This window comes from Macaca thibetana, chromosome 15 (assembly GCF_024542745.1).
Source record: "Macaca thibetana thibetana isolate TM-01 chromosome 15, ASM2454274v1, whole genome shotgun sequence".
Lineage (NCBI taxonomy): Eukaryota > Metazoa > Chordata > Mammalia > Primates > Cercopithecidae > Macaca > Macaca thibetana.
In genome coordinates this window covers 35,769,236-35,793,246 of record NC_065592.1, presented here as the reverse complement: position 1 = coordinate 35,793,246, position 24,011 = coordinate 35,769,236, and the positions used below count along the sequence as shown (strand labels likewise).

The following is a 24,011-nucleotide window of genomic DNA, read 5'->3' as shown; positions in this document are numbered from 1 at the left end:
TTTCTTTGTCAACATAATACCTCAGCCTGTCACTGCCAGATAATTATAGTTCTATAATGTGAAATCGGTTTATTCTACTTGCTGCGCTGTGTCAGAACTTAGGTCAGCCCCCCAGTCTTAGCTTACAACCAGTTTATTTCATGTGAATGCTGTATCTGCTGCAGATCAGTTGCCTTTCTGCTCAGTGCTGTTCTCATTCTGGGACTCATTGTGAAGGAGAAGCAGTCTCTGTCTTGAACAGAGACTCATGGCAAACGGAAAGCAAATGGTAAATTAGGTACTGCCTCCTAAAGCTTACTTTCAGAAGGGACACATTTCTCCATTTCATTGGCCAGAGCAAATCACGTAGGCAAGTCCAATGTCAGAGGCCGGAAGATGGGCCCAGTAGACAAGGCAGTGGTTATTTTGAATAAATAATACCTACTACAACCTCTTGGATCTGTTATGAGTTCTCTGTGTTCTAAGGTTCAGGTGATGGAATGAATTCCATGGCTTCATAAGCTCACTAAAATATTTACTATTGAATATCGATTTGAGTGCAATTGTCTTAGAAGACTTTTTATTGTGTAGTGTATACCTGGTAACTCAATGTGGAAGATCTGTTTGAATTTGCCTCTATCAGGTGCTCGATCCCAGGCGGCTTCTATTTTAACCAAGTTTCAAGAACTCAAAGATGTTCAGGATGAACTGAGAATCAAAGAGAATGAGCTGCGGGCTCTAGAGGAGGAATTAGCAGGTCTTAAAAACACTGCTGAAAAGTAAGAACTGTATATACATTTTCTAAATTAAAGATTTGCATAGTAGAAAATGATAGAAAATTTACTTTTATTTGCAGAAATACAGCTTCTGACTTTTCTCATATTTTTGGTTTATTTAAAATATTTAAATTGTGAGTTGATAACCATTTATCCATTTTTTTCTCATAAGAGAGATATCTTTGTTAAGAAATTAGCAAAATCTATTTAAGCAAAACAATCATTCAAATATTCCATTCTTGCTGCTGAGAAATACACTAGCACTTGGCTAGGGTTGGTGGGGAAACCCTTAGATACTCTGGTGTCTGATACCAGAGGTTACTTGATTTCCTGATTTGGCGTTAAAATGATAGAGTATAGCATTGATCAGGTGCCCACAGTAAGTTTAATAGCATTGTGACTGTCCTTCCTATATCAAGGATCTGCTGGGTTGCCTATGAGCAGGTAAACAAGTTCATGTCGAATATCAGTACTGTGTTTCCTTACAGTATTTCTTCTGTATAGGTACGGATAAGATACATAAATACTTTCCAACATCGTTTCTATTTAGTATAATAGAGTTATATGTGTATTTTAATTTTTTCAATATTGGGATCATGCTAATGTAACCTTTTTGTGTCACTCAGTAAACATTTACTGAGTGCTCCCTGTGTGCCACATATTCTTCTAGCGGCTGGGGATCAGATAAGTATCCCTGCCTTCATCTAGTTTTTCTTGTTGGAGAAGCAGACAATAAAGAAAGATAAATTGGTAAAACATGTTACTAGTTCTAAGAAGAAAAAAGTAAATCAGGAAAGGAGATAGGAACTGTCTAGGGCAAAGACATGTTAAAATTTTATATTGGGTGACCAAGAAAAGCCTCACTGAGGACATGATTGTTGAGTAAACACATGAGTGAGTGAGTGAACAAGAGTGAGTGAACTGGCTCTGTGGTTATCTGGGAGAATAAGTCCCCACTTGAATTGAAAGCTTCATGAGTTAAAAGAGCTACAAACTTAACAAAGTGCATCGTTTGAAAGTTTGGCCAGGCCTAGTGGTGCACACCTGTAATCCCAGCACTTTGGGAGGCTGAAGCAGGTGGATCGCTTGAGCTCAGGAGTTCAAGACCAGCTTGAGCAACATGGAGAAACCCTGTCTCTATTAAAAATACAAAAAAGTTAGCCAGGCATGGTGGCATGTGCCTGTGGTCTCAGCTACTCAGGAGGCTGAGGTAGGTGGATTGCTGGAGCCCTGCAGTTCAAGGTTGCTGTGAGCTGAGATTGTGCCACTGCACTCTATCCTTGGGGACAGAGTGAGACCCTGTCTCAAAAAAAAAATTTTTTTTTAAAGTTTAATTGTAATTTTTTCCAGTATTTCTGAAGATGACAAATAGGGACTGATTTAAAAAGATTTTATTCAGAATTCGCAATACTGAATACAATTTAAAAAATCTAAATAAATGTTGAAATTATTTTTGGGTACGTTTTTAGCATTCAAATTCTGTAGTTATGAAAGCTTAGAATGGCACCAAGACTTTTGAGGATGCTAAATATGGACAAGATTTTCATAGTCAGGATGACCATTCAGAGATACAAATTGAATCAAAGTTTTTCTGTTTTCTTTTTCTTTTTTTTTTTTGAGATGGAGTCTCACTCTGTCACCCAGGCTGGAGTGCAATGGCCCGATCTCGACTCACTGCAACCTCTGCCTCAGCCTCCCAAGTAGCTGCAATTACAGGCGCGTGCCACCACACCGGCTAATTTTTGTATTTTTAGTAGAGATGGAGTTTCACCATGTTGGTCAGGTTGGTCTCGAACTCCTGGCCTCAAGTGTTCTATCCTGTTTACTTTCAAACATCACATACATGTAAAGGCCTGCATTTTACCTTCATGAATATAAATTAACCAGAGAGTAAATGAATTATTTTCTGTGAGAAGAGTAAAACAAAACTTTTCTGTGATATGTGGAAGCACTAACAAGGTGATGAGTTTGTAGTTAGTTACATTTGGCTTAGAACTGTTAATTTTGTTCAGTAGTATTGGATCATTTGTTCTGCAGAATTGAATTCTTTCCTAATTGTGTCACTGAGGTCAAGGAAGGAAAATAGATTTTGAAAAAAATGAGAATGGTGGAAGGATCAGCTAAAGCCATTGTTTCACACCATATCAGGAAAGTAACATCTTTTAAACAAATATTTCTATACTCCACGTTTTTAAATTAACTTGAAGTTAAAATTATTAAGTACTGTCAAGTATAGCTTCAGGCAGGAATACTCAAGGTAGTATTTATATTTTATAAGTTTTTTTTTTTTTTTCCTCAAACCTCATGAATTTCTAGTGACAAGGTACTTTGTGAATTTATATTAACTTGAAATTTCACTGCAGCTGAATTAGCTAAATACCTTTGAAAGAAATGAGTAAGCAGCCAGAATTGGGATTGAATTACAAAGTTTTCAAGAAGGTGCGTTTTAAAACAACTAAGTTCAAAACTATTTTTCTTACACTAAAAGTAGGGAACATTATTATTAACATTTGAAAATGAGGTTAATAATTAAATTTTTGAAATTTTATGTAATTGTTATAATTAATCATTTTTTGTGGTGAGTAGTTGTTTGTTTTTTTTTTTCTTTTTAGTTAGCAAGAGGGATTATTTTTAAGGAAACCTAGCTGTTAAATATTTCTAGTGTAAATAGTTATTGTGGATTTTAGTCATTTAGAGTTATTTACCTTCAATGACCATATCTAAATTTGAATTAATTGGTACCTCAGAAACTTGAAAGTCATCAAAATTATTCCTGTAACCAGTAGCATCTTATATGGTTTATAATGTATATGAGTTTATTTTAGGTAAGAATCTGAAGTTTGAATGTATTTCTCAAATACCAGAGAAATTACAGTCATTTCTTACGTGTTTCTGTTTTTGTAAGGTATCGCCAACTAAAACAGCAGTGGGAGATGAAAACTGAAGAGGCAGATTTATTACAAACCAAGCTCCAGCAAAGCTCATATCACAAGCAACAGGAAGAATTAGATGCCCTTAAAAAAACCATTGGTAAGATGAAAACAGCCCATGCTTAATCTCTGGTTTTATTCATATCTGTTACCTTACCTTAGGTATCTTCTCTACCTGTGCTATGTTTAAGATACATATGATAAAGTTTATTTAGGGAAAATCCAAGTATGGGATTTCTAGGTCTTAGGGTATGGTTATTTTCATCTTTATTATATATTGTCAAAGGTCTGTTCATTTCTACCAATGTTCATTTCCACCAGTGGCATATGAAAGTTTTCATTTCTCCAAGTTCTTTTTTTTCTCCAGACTTTTAAAATTTTACAAATCTGTTGGTTGTGAAAAGATAGCATGCATTGGCATTTATTTTGCATTTCCCTAATTTCTGTTGGAATTTGGGATCTTTTTTGTATGTTCATTGTACCTTTGGGTTTATACTTCTGTAAATTTTCTATTTATTTCTTTTGCCCATGGGTTGCTCATGGTTTTTTCCCCACTGTTCTCATTCTTAAGAGTCCTAATTTCTTATAGGTTATGTGCATTGCAAATATCCTTTTACTGTCCTTTTTGGCTATGTACTGGTCTTTTAATTTTGTGTTCATAATATTTTTGTTATACAAAAGTTTTTATCTCCACTAATATTTTAATAGTATTTTCCACAATGAAAAGTAGCATAAGAAATTGTGCGGTAACGACTTCCAAGGTTATTTGCACCTGGGTCCCAACACTAACAGTATGCTTCGGTTGTTACAGCAACACGTGTTCATTCAGTATTGCTCTCTTATTTATTCATTTATTATTTTTTTTTTTTTTGAGATGGAGTCTCTCTGTGTCCCCAGACTGGAGTGCAGTGGCGCAATCTCAGGTCACTGCAACCTCCGCCTCCCGGGTTCAAGCACCTTCCTCAGCCTCCTGAGTTGCAGGGACTACAGGCGTGCAGCACCACACCCAGTTAATTTTTGTATTTTTAGTAGAGAGAAGGTTTCACCATGTTGGTCAGGATGGTCTTGATCTCTTGACCTCATGATCGCCCTCCTTGGCCTCCCAAAGTGCTGGGATTACACAGGCCTGAACTACCACACCTGGCCTTATTTTTTTCTTTCACAAATTTGGGGATATTTTTCCTTTGCTGTATCCTACTGTCAATTTGTTTGTCAACTTTAATGAGAAGTTCCCTGAATATGTATAAAATAGGCAAAGAACATAAAGTAAGCTTGTTTATGAAATTACACACTTTCTAGCAACTACAGGAAAAATACCATAGTTATAGTGTTCTGGTTTTAGGAAGCATACAGTTGCATAAAAAATATGATCTGTGTTTTTTTTTTTTTTTAAATAGATTGCTTCAATACCTTTGTAAAAGAATAGTTGTAGGTGAAGTTCAATTTCATAGCAGAAGAAATGATTTCATTACAGATTTTTAGATAATTCAAATATGACTTTTAGGTAGGATCTGTGTTTCATTATACCATTTCTAGAATATCATTGGGATAGTTAATTTTCTTAAATTTTAGCCGGTAATTTTCCAAACCATTTCTTCCATTAAAAGTTGAATTTGTAAACCTTTACCTGTAACTGTTAATTTAGCAACATTTGCCTACTTTGTGATGCAGAGGAAAGTGAGGAGATTTTGAAAAACACTGAAGAAATCCAAAGAAAAGCCGAAGAAAAATATGAAGTATTGGAAAATAAAATGAAAAATGCAGAAGCTGAGAGAGAGCGAGAACTGAAGGATGCTCAGAAAAAACTGGATTGTGCCAAAACAAAGTCAGATGCATCTAGCAAGAAGATGAAAGAAAAACAACAGGTAATAACTTCTTTTTGAAACTGAACCAACCTTTTAAAGTCAACATAGAGCTGAAGGTGGTAGAGCATCATTGGTTGACCTTAGTCATCAGAATTGATCTCAGAATCTAAAAGGGAGCAGTGTTCTTTGGAAGCAAATTATGCTTCTCACAAGTCAAAGGAATATACAGGATGAGCATCTCAAATCCGAAATACAGCAGAGTTAGAAACTTTTTGAGTGTTGATCTGAGGCTCAAAGGAAATGTTCATTGGAGCAGATTTGATTTGGGATACTCAGTCAGTATAATGCAAATATTCCAAAATCTAAAAAAAAAAAAAAATCTGAAGTCTGAAACACTTCTGGTCCTACACATTTTGGATAAGGGATATTTAATCTGTATTTTTCTCTGAAAACAGTGCAGTCTAGTATTTCATAGTTGTGAGTAGGGGATGCTAATTTTAAGGAAAGGCCGAAGTTGACCATTGGCAAATGCTTCCTTCAAGAGCGGATGGCCTTTCTTCAGGAGTGGATTATTTGATACTGTGGATGTCTTATCAGAGATTCAGCAAGTTGACATTTTTATTTGGTAAGCACCTAAATGAATGTGCACTGTGAGAACATGATGGAAGACAAAGCATGTTATATTTACAAGGTGTCATTCAGTTGTAAACTGATAATAGTTTATTATATCTTTTAGCTAATATCAAAGCTAGAATTTGAACCTAAGTTTTTAATCACTTTTATGTGATTTCACCTAAATATATTTCCCTCACATTTTTTTTTAGCCCACTCTAAGACTCTTATTAAATAGCTGTGCAAAGTATTTTCTAATGCAGGGGTCCCCAACCCCCAGACCACAGACCAGTAACACAGGAGGTGTATGGCAGGCAAATGAGGATTACTGCCTGAGCTCCACCTCCTGTCAGATCAGCAGTGGTATTACATTTTCATAGGATTGCAGACCCGTTTGTGAACTGTGCATTCAAGGGATCTAGGTTTCATATTCCTTATGAGAATCTAATGCCTGATGATCTGAGATGGGGTGGTTTTATCCCGAAACCATGCTCTCTCCCTGCCCCTACCACATGGAAAAATCATCTTCCACAAATCTGGTCCTTGGTGCCAAAAAGGTTGGGGACTGCTCTTCTAATGAAATGAAGTGTAGCTACAGTGGGAAAGAATAATATTGAGAAACTTTTTACACATTGAACAGTTTTGTTTTTAAACTTTACTTCCACTAATTCATCTGTTATGTAGAATATTGTTTTCCCTGTAGGAATAAATGATAAAGGATATAATTTATGCAGAGTTCTTTCAGCCTATACAAATTACACTTTTTTTTTAATATGGGAAAATAAACTTCCTTTTTCTGGGGAAGCAGCTTAACCTGTACTTTTGGTAGCTGTGGGTCTTACTTGCATGAGATTATTGTTTATTTAATTTTCCTGTACATACTTGTTTTTGAGTAATCACCTATGTGAATACCCGAATACTGTGTTTTTTGCAGGAAGTTGAAGCTATCACTCTGGAACTGGAAGAGCTCAAGAGAGAGCATACATCTTACAAACAACAGCTTGAAGCTGTAAATGAAGCTATCAAATCCTATGAAAGTCAGATTGAAGTAATGGCAGCTGAGGTGGCTAAAAATAAGGTAGGATTTATTTATCAAATTGGAGAAGCTGAAAATGATAATCTTTTTATGAAACATTAGCTTAAGATGTTTGACTTTGGTGTTCTCAGTCTTTTCACTCAGAATGAGGCACAGATAGCTTTTACTCATCCAGAATTGCCAGTTTGGGGATCTCATAGTTCAGTCAGCTTCTAGCAGTCTCTCTTCTTCCTCACCCAGTTGATTCCATCTACATTACATCCAGCAGAAACGCTTTCATTTGCAGCATGAGCATTGTACCCCAACCCTTTTTCCAGGGGTAATCCAAGTTTTCTTCTGTGTATAAATTCATTAGTCCTTTTAATGGTGATATAAAACAGAGGGTTAGGTGATCTTCTCTCTGCCTGTAATCACATTGACATCTTGCCCAGGGATCTGTCAGATAATTGTTTAGTAAATTAAAATTATTTACATGTTACCTCACCACATATTTTCTTTTATTTTTTGTTTTAGGAGTCAGTAAATAAAGCTCAAGAAGAAGTGACCAAGCAAAAAGAGGTAATAACAGCCCAAGACACTGTAATTAAAGCTAAATATGCAGAAGTGGCAAAACACAAGGAGCAAAACAATGATTCTCAGCTTAAAATTAAGGAATTAGACCACAACATCAGCAAACATAAACGGGAGGCTGAAGATGGTGCTGCAAAGGTATGTTTGTGTTCATTTTTTATACTTAATCAAATTTTTATTACTGTGCTCTTGAAAAATTTTAGAAAACTGCTTGATGGAGAAATCTGTAAATATAAATGGCAAAATTACAGCCTGACATAAATTTGAGCTTGCAGCTATTAACTGCTTTTCAACAATGCTAATTTTCAACAAATTGCACAAATGTTTTATTTTTAGATTTAATTTTAGATATTTGTTCCCATCTACAAGATGTAGTTACCAAATGTTTAGTGGTCTCCCATGGAAATAACTTTTTACCTCCAAATGTTGATAGAACTAATTACTGCTGTGCTAGTAATAATGATGTGTATTCTGTACCTTATTTCAAATTGAATTTAAAGAACTCACAGAACTATATATAGAGCTAACCTAAAAAAAAGGACTGAATTGGCTTCCACATGTCTTTATGAGTGTCACTGCTGTATTTGCCACTTTATAAAAATCTGATGTTTTGCCAAGCAGCTATGTTTTTGAGGTTACCCCACAGTTTCCTTCTTTCATGTGTCACAGCACCTTTAACTTCAGTGGTTTAAAACACATGCTTTTGCAGAAATTCATTGCTTGGTTGAGAAGCTGCATTCACATGGTGTTAATAATTCATCCAGCATGTTTTCTTATGAGTGTGTAACAATTTGGCACCTTTTTAATGTCCAGGATATTTTTTTTTTAAGCATCCTAAAAATACATGAACTTTAACTTCAGAAAGATCAAGAACATACAAAACAATCTTCCCCTCTTCTGAAAGAACTGTGGAACTTGATTTAAAAAACATTTTTTATGGCTACATTATAATCTCCCACTTTATTACTATTGATTTCCCATTAGCTTAGTGATAGTGAACTGACTGAAATATTACCAATGGCAATGTTACTGCTAATAGTATTTTGGTAACTGAAAATGCTAGTACTGGTGATTGCTAGGAGATTTTATTTACAATTGAAAGAGTAAAAGGAGGGACTTGCAAGTGGGTCTGCTAAGAAGTCAATGCTTCTTTGAAAAACATAGTTTATCAAAGATTTATACATACCTACTAGTATCAGATCCTGTGCCAGGCACTGACAATATAAGGATGAGCAACACATATACAGAATGAATGATATAGAATGCTTTCAAAGAGTTTACAGGTCAAGAGGAAGATAGACTTGAAATGATAATTCTACTACGGGGCCTACATTTGAGACCATATCCATGGAATTAATACAAGTCAACAAATTAACAAGGATTGGATTCTGCCAGTGAGAATGAATCAATCTAGTAGAAGAAAATCTTCTTTAAGCACTGTAATTTGAACTGTATAATCAGTTGTATTACATGAAGTATTATATTGTGCCTTTTTCAGAGGGGTGGGAGCAGGGATAGAGTCAATGTTTAGGGCAGTTTCTTAGAATATAGTTCTGAGAGAAAAATCATTAGGTCTCAGTCAGCATTAGGCTTCCATGATTTTACCAAATCTATGACTTAAGTATTAAAGGAATTTTACTACAAGTTGTTTTTTGAAGCAATAGATAGAATTTGGTAAATTCTAAAGGAGTTCTATCTGACTTCCATTTCATTCTAATGGAGGTGCTTTGCGTACAGTTTGTAAAAATTTCTCTGAGTTGGCTCTTCTAATGCCAAAGTAATAGGAAGATCTTTTGCTATGCACTGTCTTGTTTTTGTAGTCTGCACTCCACATAACAATATTCATCTTTATTCTTGTCAGTAATGAAACTCATTTTTAAAAACGAGTCACCCAGGCATGGTGGCTCACGCCTGTAATCCCAGCACTTTGGGAGGCCGAGGTGGGTGGATCACCTGAGGTCGGGAGTTCAAGACCAGCCTGACCAAAATGGAGAAACCCCATCTCTACTAAAAATACAAAATTAGCTGGGCATGGTGGCGCATACCTGTAATCTCAGCCACTCAGAAGGCTGAGGCAGGAGAATCACTTGAACTTGGGAGGCAGAGGTTGCGAAGTTGTGGTGAGCTGAGATTGCCCATTGCATTCCAGTCTGGGCAACAAGAGCGAAACTCCATCTCAAACAAACAAACAAAAAAATCAGTCATTGAAGGTTTTTTCTTCAGTATTTGATTAAAAAGTATTAAATATTTAAGAAACTGGCTTATACATATTGGTTTGTAAACATTTGTAGATCTCCATCTATTTTTATATGTGGCTAGGTATCCAAAATGTTGAAAGATTATGACTGGATTAATGCAGAGAGACACCTCTTTGGCCAACCCAATAGTGCCTATGATTTCAAAACTAACAACCCTAAAGAAGCTGGTCAGAGACTTCAGAAGTTGCAAGAAATGAAGGAGAAACTAGGAAGAAATGTCAATATGAGAGCTATGAATGTATTGACAGAAGCTGAAGAGCGGGTAAGTCAATTTCCTATGAATATCTGGCCACATTAGAACATGACCAGCATTGATAGCTCTGTATGACCCCTGATGGAGTTATTAGAGTTAACCTTTTGCAGATGTCTTTGATGCTTTTCTTTCTGCTTTCCTTTTTATCTTTTCGTCGTTTTTTTCTTATTACTCTTGTGCGTCATTAGTGGTTTTTACATTCTGTTACACCTGGAATGACTTTTCCACTGGCTTTTGTTCTTTGTCAAACATAATTCCTCACATTTCTGTCATTTCTTTCAGTTGCATTGAAAAGCCTTGAATAGGGTATGCTGCGCTGTCGTTCTCTTGACTCTACTGTATACTGAAACTATTATATAAGTAATGACTAAAGCCATTACATACATAAATACTGTTTCACTAATCTGTAAATCCTGCAACCTTTTCTCAGTTTTAATGCTCTTAATTACTCAATAATGTTACCCATCTCCCCTAACCTGACAAAACTTTGAGTCTGGGAAGGGAGTTTACTGTCATTTAGTGATGAACTTGGGAGGACCTATCACTAGAAAAACCCAGTGGGGGAAGCATTCCCTACTCTTAAGATAGCCATAAGAAATGGCTATCTTAAATTTTATATTAATGCCCCATACCTTCCTTAATTCTGCAAAATTCTGTTTGAATTTGCAAATCATAGAGTAAAATTCATGAGAAATCTGCAACACTGATAATAGCACAATTACTTAAGAAATTTTACCGTAACTTTTTTTTTAACTGTTATTGGCATGAATATACACCGAGAGTCTAGATTATGTTAGATACCAAACAGATGAATCATGCAGGTGTTGTGATCTCTCTACAAAATGCTCCTGCTGGTTTTCTTTTCTACATTAAAGCTTTGCATATATGTGGCATATTTATAGAAGGAAAACTTTGGTCTGAATTTGATCGGCATAACATGATGAAACTTGTTCACTTGTACTCGTTTACTTCTGTTAGAGGAGACCTGAGTCTAATATTTTTTTCAAAAGAATTTATCAACTCCCATCCTGTTACCAGAGGAGAAGCCTGTATTGTTGATCAGCAGATGGCCTTTTTTTTCTCCTTGTGTTTTGTATCCATCTACATAAGCAATTATATGGATTTTCATGAAAAAATAAGATAACATAGGAGGTTTGGGGAGCGTGACTGTAAAGAGGGACAGCTGGGAAGACATAAGGACTGGCTAGAGTTGTTAAAGGTGAATGTGAAATGCAGGGCTTTGAGGAGAAATGAGTTAGGAAGAGTTTTAGGAAGTCCCACTGCTGTTGATGGTATGATTATCCCTCTACAGCCTTGCTCAAAGGAATGCTACTCTTAAAGTGATGATATTTAAGCTGAAATTTCAGGCAACCGTTACGTCAGAAAAAAGAATATTCCAGGAAGGGAGAACAGTGCAGGGGCCATAAGACAATAGTGAGTTTATTATGTTCAAAGGAGCTGTAAAAGACCATATGGCCAGAACCTGGGGAGGAGTTTAATGCCATAAAGTCAAGGGATAAATAAGGTCCAATTCCCTTTATCCTGATGCATACAGGCTTAAAATCTGGTTGATGGGTGCAGCAAACCACCATGGCACATGTATACCTATGTAACAAACCTGTACATTTTGCACATGTATCCCAGAACTTACAGTAAAATTTTAAAAAATTAAATAATAAGGTCCAATTTATGTGGGACCTATACATCATCGTGAAGGATCAAAATTTTATTCATGTCTCTGCTAAGGCTGACCTTAGGAGGAGAGCTTTCAGGGCTACTTTTATTTAAGTTTATATATAACACTTTTTTTTTTTGCCTTGACTGCTAAGGAGATAAGGGAATATTAGTGGAGTCAAAATATTTTAAGGACTTGTCTTATAAATTCTTCTAGCAATTTAATTTTGTTATATACATATGGATGATTTTATTCCTAATTTTGTTAAGAGTATATATACACACACACATCATATAGTATATGTATAGTATAGTATATACTTATAAGAGTATATATAATTCTTAGTGCATTGTATCTTTTTGGTAAATAGGAATGTATGCGTTATATATCAAAATAATGAAACCTGTTTATTTCTGACTGAATTCCAGAATATAGAAGAGATTTTATATTTTCCCAGTTAACCATGTTTTTTATCTCACAGTATAATGACTTGATGAAGAAGAAGAGAATTGTAGAAAATGACAAATCCAAAATTCTTACAACTATAGAAGACCTAGACCAGAAGAAAAACCAAGCCCTAAATATTGCATGGCAAAAGGTATTTTAACCCCAGAATATTATGTTTTGTTTTATATGAGGTGGCGAGGATGAAAAAAATATTATCAGTGGATTTATACTCTGAGAAATTTGAAATGGCTGATCTGTGTTTGATTGAGGCACATATTCACACTTCAATTAAAACCTCAGACTTTTAAATGCATTTTTTCTTTTCAGACTTGACTATTACCAGATCCTGGCATTCTTGTCCTCCTTAAGAATTGGACAGTAAACAAGCCTCTTTTATAGGACACTTACTCAACAAAATCCCAATTCCATTTTGTTTTATGACAGCTTTGGCAGATGTCAGGCTTCTTTACTGTTACTTCTACTTCCCTGACTTCATGTATCTGTCTGCTGTAGGATAATCCCTTAGCCTCTCATGTGGAAGTTTTTCCATTTTTACTGTCACAGAAGACTCTTACTTCAAAGATTCCAAACATAGAGTTACTGTGCTGTTTGGTAGTTTAGCAAACCTGTGCCTTCTGGGTTTTAATGGGACACTATTTTCTCTTTGTAATTCTGTAGGAATTCTATCTTCAGTAATGCACCACAGTTATCCCTTTTAGTCACCTTGTTTTTTTCTTTTCTAAGACTTATTTTCAGTGCTCTATTCCCTGTACAATTTTTCTCTTAAAAAGGGAAGCAAAAGACTGACCCTATTATTGTTGTACAGCATGTCGACTTAACACTGGATCTGAGAAGTTTTTGTTTTCTTTTTTCCCACCAGGGTTCCTGGACTTAGTACAAATCAGAATCTATTGTCTAAACATATCCTGCTCTTCCCTAATTTCCAAGGTTCTTCCAAAGCCAGTAGCATTTATTCAGTCACTTACTATATGCCAGTCACTATTCTCAAATTAATTTTCTTATCTAATCTTCACAATAACCTAATGAAATAGGTACTGTTATCAGCATTATATTCTTCCTTCTGGCTTCAGCCCTGGTTATGTTCAGGTGTAGTAGCATTCCTCTCTCTTGATCCTGAGCTGCCTCTCCCCCACTTGGTTTAGAACCTGCTTCCATTCTGTAGACTATTATTCAGCAGCTGTGTACTTGTTCTTAAAATGTGTGTTACTTAGTAAATCTATATTTAGGAGCACTGCTTGTGTCTATGAGATTTTCTTGTTACTATGTTCATTAAAAAGTATATTTACATTTTAATATTGTATATCTGCATTTGAATTTGGAGATTTCTCTAGAGAACTTGGCTGTCAAGTCCTTGTGTATGTGTGTGTGTGTTAGACTTTCAAGTTTGACTCCTGAACTAAGAATATTAGTCATGTCTTTAAAGACAGATGGCCAGATTCCCAAATCATCAATCAAGTGCGTATGAACAAAAATTACCCTATTACAAACTAGGATTTTGGCCCTACATCTCTGTCTCCTTCTGTGGCAAGACAGGAGCAGACCAAACAGCCTTCTTTTTTCTTGGGATCTAACCCTATTTTCTGGCCCTCAACAGCTTATCCTCTTCGGCTAGGAGATGAGACATATAGAAAAGAACCCTTTAACAGATCTGGTCCTTTGATTTCATGCCCCTTTTTCTCCTGGGCCTCACACTGATCTGCTTAGGGCTTTAGACCCATCTTATTGTATCAGTCAACAGGAAAAAGAAAAGTTTTATAAGAGAACATTTTATTCCAAAAAGAGTTTTGTTTTTGTGTTTGCTTCTATTTTGTGTTTTTTTTTTCCTCATGTGATACAAATGTGTATATCCTGAGGATTCCTGCAATGTGTTCTACAAAAGTGTCAAAACTTTGGAGAGTAGAGTTAGAGGTGTGCCTTCTAGTTCCCCTGGAAATTAGAGCAGGATTCAGTAATTCATTTTTGTAAAAGGCCAGATAATAAATATTTTTTGCTTGGGAGCCCATCCAGTCTCTGTTGCAACTACCTGATTTTGTTGTATCACTAGCAATGATTGATAGACACTTTGTAAATGAATGAGCATCTCCAGATTTTTCACATGGACCATAGTTTGTCAGTCTCCGAGTTACAGTAATAGACAAAGTAGACCTGCTGTGTTGCATATACATATATCAACAATTGATTCTTCTCGGAAAGCATCCTGATGTTTTAACTCTTTTATTTTTTAAATCCAGGTGAACACGGACTTTGGCTCTATTTTTTCTACTCTTTTGCCTGGTGCTAACGCTATGCTTGCACCACCAGAGGGTCAAACTGTTTTGGATGGTCTGGAGTTCAAGGTTGCCTTAGGAAATACTTGGAAAGAAAACCTAACTGAACTCAGTGGTGGTCAGAGGTGAGGAATCACTTTGCTGTATTTTAATTTTCATTCCTCTTACTTTAATTCATCATCTCATTACCTTAACAATTGTATTTGTGTTTTAATTTGCTTAACTACCTTTGCATGTAGAGTTTAAGGAGCCTAATATATAAGACTAAACATTTTGGTTAAAACATTTGATTAAAATAGGCGGCAAAGTTGACAAAATATATTTTTAAAAAATGTATTTTCAAATATTAAAAAATGAATAGTCCAGGACAAGATGAAACAGAAATGCTGAGCCCTGTGTTCACCCTGGCTTTCTCTCTAGTGGCAGTTTTTGGACTTCAGGTGCCCAAACAGAGGTCAGTAGTCTCACTAAGTTAAAAAACACAGAATTTTGTAAAGCCCTAGAGTGCTACACCTTGGTATTAGGTCTCTACTGTCCCTGAAGTGAAGCCTAATGGAGACATATCCTAAGAAACTGAACAGATTTCTTGAAGGGATCAAACTGTTACTTGTTTATCAGAACAAAGGCCAGTGTTCTTTAAAGAAGGTTAAAAAAAATTGAGATACTAAACAACATAACCACAGACTCTGAAATGACAGTTGATGAAAATAGGAAACAAGTTAGAGTTACATTAATCATTTTATGAACATAATGAGAGAAATAGCTACTAAAAAGAATTAAGTGGATCTTCAAGAGATTAAAAAAAGTTTTCTGCATGAGGTTAACAGCAGATAAGATACTGTAAAAGAAAGATGAGTAAATTTGAAGACATAGCAATAGAACAGAATCTATTCAGGCTACACTGAGAAAGAAAAAACTGGAGGGGGAAAAAAACCGGCTTCAATGTCCTAAGGGAAGCTGTCTAATGTGCAAGTAATTGGAGATCCAAAAGGAGAGGGAATAGGGAGGATGGAAAAATACTTGAAGAAATTATGGCCCTATATTTTCCAGATTTGATGAATTCTGTAAACCCACAGATTTGAGTTCTGTCAAGCTCAGGCAGGATAAACAGAAACACATATAAAATAACAAAGCAAGAGATATATAAAACTGCTGAAAACCAGTGATTAGGAGAAAAATCCTAAAATCAGCTAGAGGAAAAGAGACATATTATATGCTAGTGAACAAAAATAAAAGTGTCTTTAGATTTTTTTTTAAATGCTACATATGTAAGCCAGAAGTCTGGAACATCCACGAAGTGCTCAAAGTAAAACATGTCAACTAGAATTGTTTATCTAACAGAAATATTCTTCAAATTGAAGGCAATATGAATACTTTTCAGACAGAAACATCTGAACCATACTACAGGTTAAAGGAAGTTCTCAGGCAAAAGGAAAATGATACCAGATGGAACCTTGGATCTACATAAAGGAAGGAAGAGTGTTGGAAAATAACATGGATTTGGAGTTCAGGAAAGTTTCTTCCAACCTTACACAGTGATTCAGAAAGTCAGCATAGTGATAGAAATCTAAAAGGTCATATGTCCTCACGTCTTACCTGCAGATAGCCAATTAATTAAAACCTCCTAAAAGAAAGTTGTGAATGAATATTCACATAATTGAAATTAGTGATTAATTTAGTAATTTTTTTTTCTCCGACGTTATATAATCCATAGGCCTTGAATTGTTCTTCTGTGTCCTGTAATACCATCATGTAACCCTTTTTTTATGTACATAGAAAATATAGACACCTGTTAATGTTCCTTATGACCCCTTGTATCATTTTTATGAGTAGAAATATATTTTATTTATATTTTTTATAAAATTTGTAAATAAGAATCAAAAATACAGCACCTGCTCTGCCTGTTCATAAAAATTGAATTCCACAGTTTAGTTCCCAGTATCTTTAGCTATATTTGCCAAAGCCCTAGAAAATGTTTTGAGGAAAATAGAAAATGTGTGCTTCTCTTCTTACTGGGACCTATAAATTATTTCTGTAATTAAAATGCTATAAAGTTATTTTTAGATATACCACTATCCAGCGTGGCAGTTAAAAAAAAATTCTGCTATGCTGAAGGGTTAAAGATTAAGTTTAAAACTCAATACTTGAGGCACTCATCACAGAGAAAGACAAACATAATTTTAGGTTGGCTGAATGACTTTAGCTCCCTTTTATAGAGGTGATTAACAGTCTCACTGTGATTTCATTTTGATGATACTGTTTTATTCTTTTTTTTTTTTTTTGCTAGCAATTTTTCTCCACTTGTGCACACATTTTTCCCTACTTACTTATGTATTTCCTAATAAATAGCCTTATTAGAATGCAGCAGGCCTTGGGCCGGGCACGGTGGCTCATGCCTATAATCCCAGCACTTTGGGAGGCCAAGGCGGGTGGATCACTTGAGGTCAGGAGTTCGAGACCAGCCTGGCCAGCATGGTGAAATCCTGTCTCTACTAAAACTACAAAAATTATCTGGGTGTGGTGGCATGCACCTGTAATCTCAGCTACTAGGGACACTAGTAGAATTGCTTGAACCTGGGAGGCAGAGTTTGCAGTGAACCGAGATCGTGCCACTGCACTTCATCCTGGATAACAGAGCAAGACTCTCAAAAAAGAATGCAGCAAGCATTAAGTTGGCTATCCTAGTACTGTATGCCAACATGTACTTGAAGTTACAGAATAAGTATATTACAAATGCTACTCTAATGTTTAGTCTAATGTTAAGTAATTATAAATATTTTATATTAAAATAAGACTTTATGAATTATTTTTAAGGAAAAAATATAATAATTATATGATTCTTCATACTGGATTAGAATGAGCTGCAGTAAGCGAGAAGAGAACTGAAAATAGTGCTGTGGAACCTGAAATTAGGTGTAACTATGAATTTTACATAAAATTGTTTGAACTTTTGACAGTGATGTACTTAGAGTAATGGGCCATCATCCATACAACTTATTCACAAATGGTACCAAAAATATATAGAGATTGTGTGTCTGTTTGTGTGTGTATATGCATACTTATGTAAGTGTGTACATTATGAAAGTTTGAAAAATGACATCTCACCCAGTTACTGTTACCAAGACAATAGCTATTGTCTTAAATAATGACCATAGCCCTTACTCTTACGAGCCAACTGGGGAAGGAAAAAAAAAAACTTTTAAAACTAACATGATCTTAAGAGTAGGTGCCAAACGTAATATGGCAATATTAAAATTGTCTGAAAATAGCATGCTTCTGAAAAGAGGAAAAATGGAAAGCTAAAATAAAAAGAAATATTTTAATACAACAAAAGTGTTAAAGTTTGAAACTCAAGATTCTTTTTTTATATGACTGCCTTTCAGATAAATCTGCTCTATTCACAATAATAGGATCACATATTTGCTTCAGTGTTTTGATAAGTGGTAAAATCAAATTGTTATGGTTTTTCTTCTACTGACCTTTTCTTAGGTCTTTAGTGGCCTTGTCATTAATACTGTCGATGCTCCTCTTCAAACCTGCTCCAATTTATATCCTTGATGAGGTAGATGCAGCTTTGGATCTTTCTCATACCCAAAACATTGGACAGATGCTACGTACTCATTTCACACATTCTCAGGTAAGAACCAGAAAAAAAAGTCTCAGTAATAGTTTAATTAGACTATTTTTCCAAAACCATTCTTTAGTAGTAGCCAATGTTAGTAAGATATTTAGGGTTGATAAATACTAAAGTATTGTATATTTATTTAAATAAACTTATGTTTAAATAGGTATAGAAGGAAAAAAGGTTCACTCTCCTTTTAAAGAAAGACCTAGGCATTAAAAATGTTGGTTGTAGCATGAGGGAGATTCCAATGTAGTCATAATACAGAATTAACTTAGGGTTAATACAATTGTTTTCTCTAGTTAGCTGCCATAAAGATGTACAAGATGTACAATCAAAACTGTCTCAGGGATATTACTCAGGTATCAGAAAATCATGTGACACTTGATGGGGGAATTTAATTTCTCATGGCTAAAAAGTCGAACAAAGCCCCTGAAGCTAAGAACAGTTTGTTTTTATTACAGTGTTGCTGTAGGACCTGGGGCTGCCAAATATGCTTGCATAAATTATGCATTGTACAACTCTGGGGACTCCACTCATAGTTAAGCGACTTCTAAAACAATTTGGACAGCTAGTATTTACTTAGGTGCCTCATATAACTAAAGATATAAAATCAAAATTATCTACAAACAATTCTTATCCCCAGTATAAAGGAGTAAACTTCAATTCACAAAAAGTTTTTTTATACTTTTTTCTTTTTTCCTTAAGTTCATCGTGGTGTCACTAAAAGAAGGTATGTTCAACAATGCAAACGTTCTTTTCAAAACCAAGTTTGTGGATGGTGTTTCTACAGTAGCCAGATTTACTCAATGTCAAAATGGAAAGATTTCAAAGGAAGCAAAATCCAAGGCAAAACCACCCAAAGGAGCACATGTGGAAGTTTAAACTACAAGTTTATTTCTTCATCTTGACCTGTTTTTTTAAATATAAACTTTTAAGGACTTGGGATAAGTAATTTGTTGATATAAAAAATTAATGTTACTATGTTACTTAACCCATGTTTTCTCTTTATATAATCACTTATCACTTACAAATGAGCATATATTCCTCATCTCTTAACCAGTCTAATTATGGTCCAATTATTGTGATTGTGATTTTATGCATATCATCAAATGTTTTTTTCTTATGCAGGTCTTTTATATATTAGGAATCCTGAGATACCCAATTCCATATGTAAAAGCTAATATACAAAAAAGCAGATTAAATTACATGATAAATGTAGCTGATCATCAGTGTTTAATTGATTTAATTCCTAAGGCAATATTAATGTGTTTTCTATTCTAATAAAGTCATTCAGGTAAGGAAGAATTATCAGTCAGGTAACTGGACCAACAATGGGAACACATATAAAGCTATTATGCATGCACAGAGCCGTTTGAGGCTAGTTTTTTAACGACACAACTCCACACCCCTGATTTAGACTGAGATAGAAAACAGATCTTGAAAGATTTCTTATTTTAATGATACATGAATATCATGTTCCTATATGCTTAATAATTGGTCTCTATGACTTTAATGTTTTTGTTTTTTTAAGCTTTATAAGTATTTTTAAATAAAAGTTTAGGAGGAGGTGTGTTGCGTGGTACTATCTGCTGCAAGTTTATCTGAAGTCTGTTAATATTTTCCAAGATTTTTGCCAGCCTTTTCATAATCCAGTCATCAACAGCCTATTGGTAAACAAGAATGTAGGAGCCTGTAGACTAAACCAAATTTATTTTTCCCTGAGTCTGATACATATATTTGATATATCTATTTGAGATATATATAAAATATATTTACATCTGATATATATATCTGATATATAAAATATATTTATATCTGATATATATATAAATATAAATCGATCCATCTGTTCCACCAAAATAACTCAAAAGTTGGATAATTATTTGTGTCTTCTGCTTTCCAGTTCAAAGGGATGAAATTCCTTTAGAACTTGAAAGATGACACTAGCAAACACCATGAGAATACTATCTACAGTTTTTAGTATCTTTAGGTACATCGTCAGTAGAACAGTGACTCCAAACTGAATCATAAAAGCTCTGACGTGATGTAATCTGATCTTCCATGTGTTATTTTGGCCCCACATCTCTTCTTGATTTTTTTAGTCTTATTTCCTTAGTATTATTATCATATTTTCCCTGATATATGGCTGAACTTCCTGGCCCTGGGCTTGACATTTCTCACCCTTCATTCTACATACATATGAGATGTCGGAAAACATGCAGTAATTGATATTATGGGACACATTGGAAAGGATTGAATCTGGAATTAGTTCTGTCCACTGTGGAGGGGAGAGGAAATAATGCTGTAAATGTTGAGTTACAAAAAGTCTAATGTCAAATAGTTTTTTTGTTTTCCTTTCAGATGTATCACAAACTGTGCCAAAACAGTTACCAATTCACACAGTCAACATTAAAGTATACCATAGTATATAAATTAGTCAGTACTTGCTGTTAATATTTCTGATTTAATAGTTATTAAGTGGTACTTCATTGCTGTTTTAGCCAGTGTTTAAAAAATAATTTGGGAGGTTGAACTTCATTGCTGTTTTAGCCAGTGTTTAAAAAATAATTTGGGAGGTTGACTATCTTGGCTTATGTACTCATTTCCTTTTCTCTGCTAAAAATTTTCTGCTTGTATGCTTTCCTGATTTTTGTCTTGTATAATCTTGATCTTTGACAATCCTCAAACATGTATTAAATTTTTGTAATTTTTTTTCATTAGAGGGAAGTCATTAAGGGGATTAGGGACATTTGTTTCACACATCTGCAGTAATATGAGTTAACTGATATTTACCAAGCTCTTTCTTTACATTTTTCACACTGTATATATTGTCATATTTAATCCTCAAAGGAACCTGGTGAGGTAAATACTGTTGTCAGCATGGTGTAACTGAGGAATTGAGTTGAGCAGAAAAGTTAGGAAACTTGCTCAGGGTGATAATACAATTAGGAGTTTCAGGGCCCATGTACAAATCTTGTCAGTCTCCAGAACCTAAGATATACTATGTCACTGACAGCTTGAACATTTGTATTTATTGTACAGAATAAATTTAAGAAAAGTACCTGTATGAGCAGTATGTACAATGTGAATGTTATCTTAAAGAAGAACCTCAACCATGTGAAGAGAAGATTCATTGTGATGGTGGCAGTTTTGGCATTTCATGTAAGCTCATGGCAAATGCAAAGCAAAGACATGAAATTTTCTCTTCCAGTATGGTGGCGTAATCTAAAGGCCAACATTCCCTCAGATAATAAATATAGATCCTGGGCAAAATACTAGAAACAACTACCTGAGAGTTCAGGAAACTGAAGAAAAACTAGAAAGATTTTGGATGGGAGATAAGATATGGAGGAAGAGATAGGCACAAGCTAAGGTTAATGTTTTTGACCTAAGTACCAGCTATAGTCACGATGCAGCTGTAGGACAGCTAAGGCTGCAGTGGAAAGCCTGGGGTCTTTCTGGTCTGGAGAACTAAGAGATGGGATCTGGGCTAACCACAGCTTCCAGAAAGTGAAGGAGAAATCTCAGAAGGGATAAACGAGGACCTGGAGAAAGAGGTCCCAGACTTAGTAGATGAAGTTAGCCAAAGTAATTAACCCCTGAACTCTGCAGATACAGAACATATCAAAGATAAAGCCAGATACTAGTTAAAACAGTAAGGATAGATTGAAATCAGTAACATTGCAATAAGAAGAATCCAGTATGAACTAGTGAACTTGAATTTGTATTGAGGTGACTGGGTGTCTTAGAGAATGAGGGAATAGAGAGGAGGATAAGTGAGGGCTTAGTAGAATCAGGGATATAAACAGGAAGAGTTGGTTAATGTAAAACCCATTTGGATTTGTTAACTGGCTGTAATGCCAAGGTAGGCTCTTACCCTCCCACAGAGACTGGGACTCTACCTTAAAGTGTTGGTTGGAAGAAACAGTAAACTCTTAGCAACCTTGAGTTTTCTCAGGTAAGCACTTTCAGGAGGAGGATAGTCAACCTATGGATGTGGCTTTGAGCTGTTAGAAAACTGCTAATGTGTTTTTCAGATCTTTACAGGCAAAGGTTTATTTAGAAGTAGAAAGGGCTCAGAGGAGCCTGGCTAGAATTTCATCAAAGATAATCTGTGAAACAGACAAGAAGTTTGCAGTTTACCCTAATAAATGAATTGTGATTTGAACCGCCACCTGCAAGACCATTCTCCAGGTGACCTTGGACTAACCCACTTCTCCCCACTTCTCACTGGTTGTCAAAAAGAACAGCCTTGCTATCTGGTCAGGTGAATGACAACCAAGTGGAAAAAGATCTGTGTGGTTACAAGGAGTATGGCAAAAGGTTGCTAACTGGAAAGGACAAATACATGTCACCTGTGGATGCTGGGAATACCATAGCCACCTTTTAGGGGAACTTAAATTACGTTTTTGGATACCCTGTAAAACTTTGCTCCAACAAGGAACCTCTTCTACTGTCCAAGGAACATGACAGCAGGCACACTTATGGAATACAATGGGCTTTCCATGCACCCTGTCATCCTCAGTCCAATAGAGCTGTTGAACAATGGAAAGCCAGTTCACAACGAGTGAAGGAAGGACATCAGGATAACCTACTAGTGGGGTGATAGCAGCCCATCTGAATAGGGCAGTATGGGGACACTGAACACTGCACTCCAGGGCAAAGGAACCACATGATTGCAGCGTGTTGAGAAACACCAAGCCTGGAGGAGGTACAGGTGGACCAGATAATGGCCTCTGCCTGTGAAATCCAAATTCCAGTGTTCCCAGCCATTTTCTTTTTTTACAGTGTACATCCTGTGAGTGGTATGCAGTTCTGGCTGCCACAGTACCCCAAAAGGCCCCCCTAACTCTAATCTGGAGTCAATGTTTCCCTCAGGTGCACTCCCTGTGAGATCCCTCAGGGGTGGGAAACAGGACCAAGAAATACCAGGGTGCTAAAGTCCCTCTAATAGTGCCAGGGACATCTGATCCTTCCATTTAGCTGGGCAATGTCAGACGTGTCATCATTCAAGAAGTGACTTCCCTTCCTGGACTGGATGACTGAGGCTGAAATATCTGAGGCATTTCAAGGATAGTACCACAGGATATGGTAATGTTTATAGTATACAGTGTGATGTTTTGATATTCATATATGTTATTGATTACCACAATCAAGCTAATTAACATATCTCACATAATTACCTTTTTTGTGTGTATGGTGAGGACATTTAAGATCTATTCTTCTGGCAAATTTTAAATATATAACAAAGTATTAGCTGTAGTCACCATGCTGTACAGCAGATCTCCAGAACTTATTCATCAAGCATAACTATTACTTTGTATTCTTTGATAAACATCTCCCCACTTCCCCTGCTCCCCAGCCCTTGGCAACCACATTCTACTCCTTGGTTCTATGAGTTTGACTTTTTCAGGTTTTACATATGAGTGAGATCATTAGAGTATTTGTCTTTTTGTGCCTCTTTGATTTCACTTAGCATTATGCCTTCTATGTTAATACATGTCACAAATAACATGTCCTTTTTAACGCTAAATAATATTCCTCTGTGTGTATGTTTATATCTATGTTGACTAGTTTTTTTGCTCATATGAATACTATAAACATTTGTGTACAGGTCACAGACATCTGATCCTTTCATTGTGATGGGCGATGTTATCAGATATGTCAAGTTTGTTTAGGACCTGACCTCCCTTCCTGGGCTAGACCGCTGAGGCCAAAAGGTCTGGGAGAAGTAACAAGGACAATGGGGCCTGCAGA

General features: G+C 35.6%; 1 protein-coding gene across 3 annotated transcripts in view; it reads left to right on the top strand.

Moving 5' to 3' along the window:
• Positions 1-20,690, top strand: part of SMC2 (structural maintenance of chromosomes 2) — a 47,268-nt gene extending 26,578 nt beyond the window's left edge. For all 3 annotated transcript variants that reach the window (XM_050762291.1, XM_050762289.1, XM_050762290.1), the window contains exons 16-25: positions 623-758; positions 3,661-3,785; positions 5,357-5,550; positions 7,037-7,180; positions 7,652-7,846; positions 10,028-10,228; positions 12,376-12,492; positions 14,594-14,754; positions 18,119-18,266; positions 18,960-20,690. In XM_050762291.1, coding sequence (XP_050618248.1) covers positions 623-758; positions 3,661-3,785; positions 5,357-5,550; positions 7,037-7,180; positions 7,652-7,846; positions 10,028-10,228; positions 12,376-12,492; positions 14,594-14,754; positions 18,119-18,266; positions 18,960-19,136 — 1,598 coding nt within the window. In that variant the 3' untranslated portion in view covers positions 19,137-20,690. The remainder of the gene's footprint in view (positions 1-622; positions 759-3,660; positions 3,786-5,356; positions 5,551-7,036; positions 7,181-7,651; positions 7,847-10,027; positions 10,229-12,375; positions 12,493-14,593; positions 14,755-18,118; positions 18,267-18,959) is intronic.
• Positions 20,691-24,011: the final 3,321 nt, after the last annotated feature.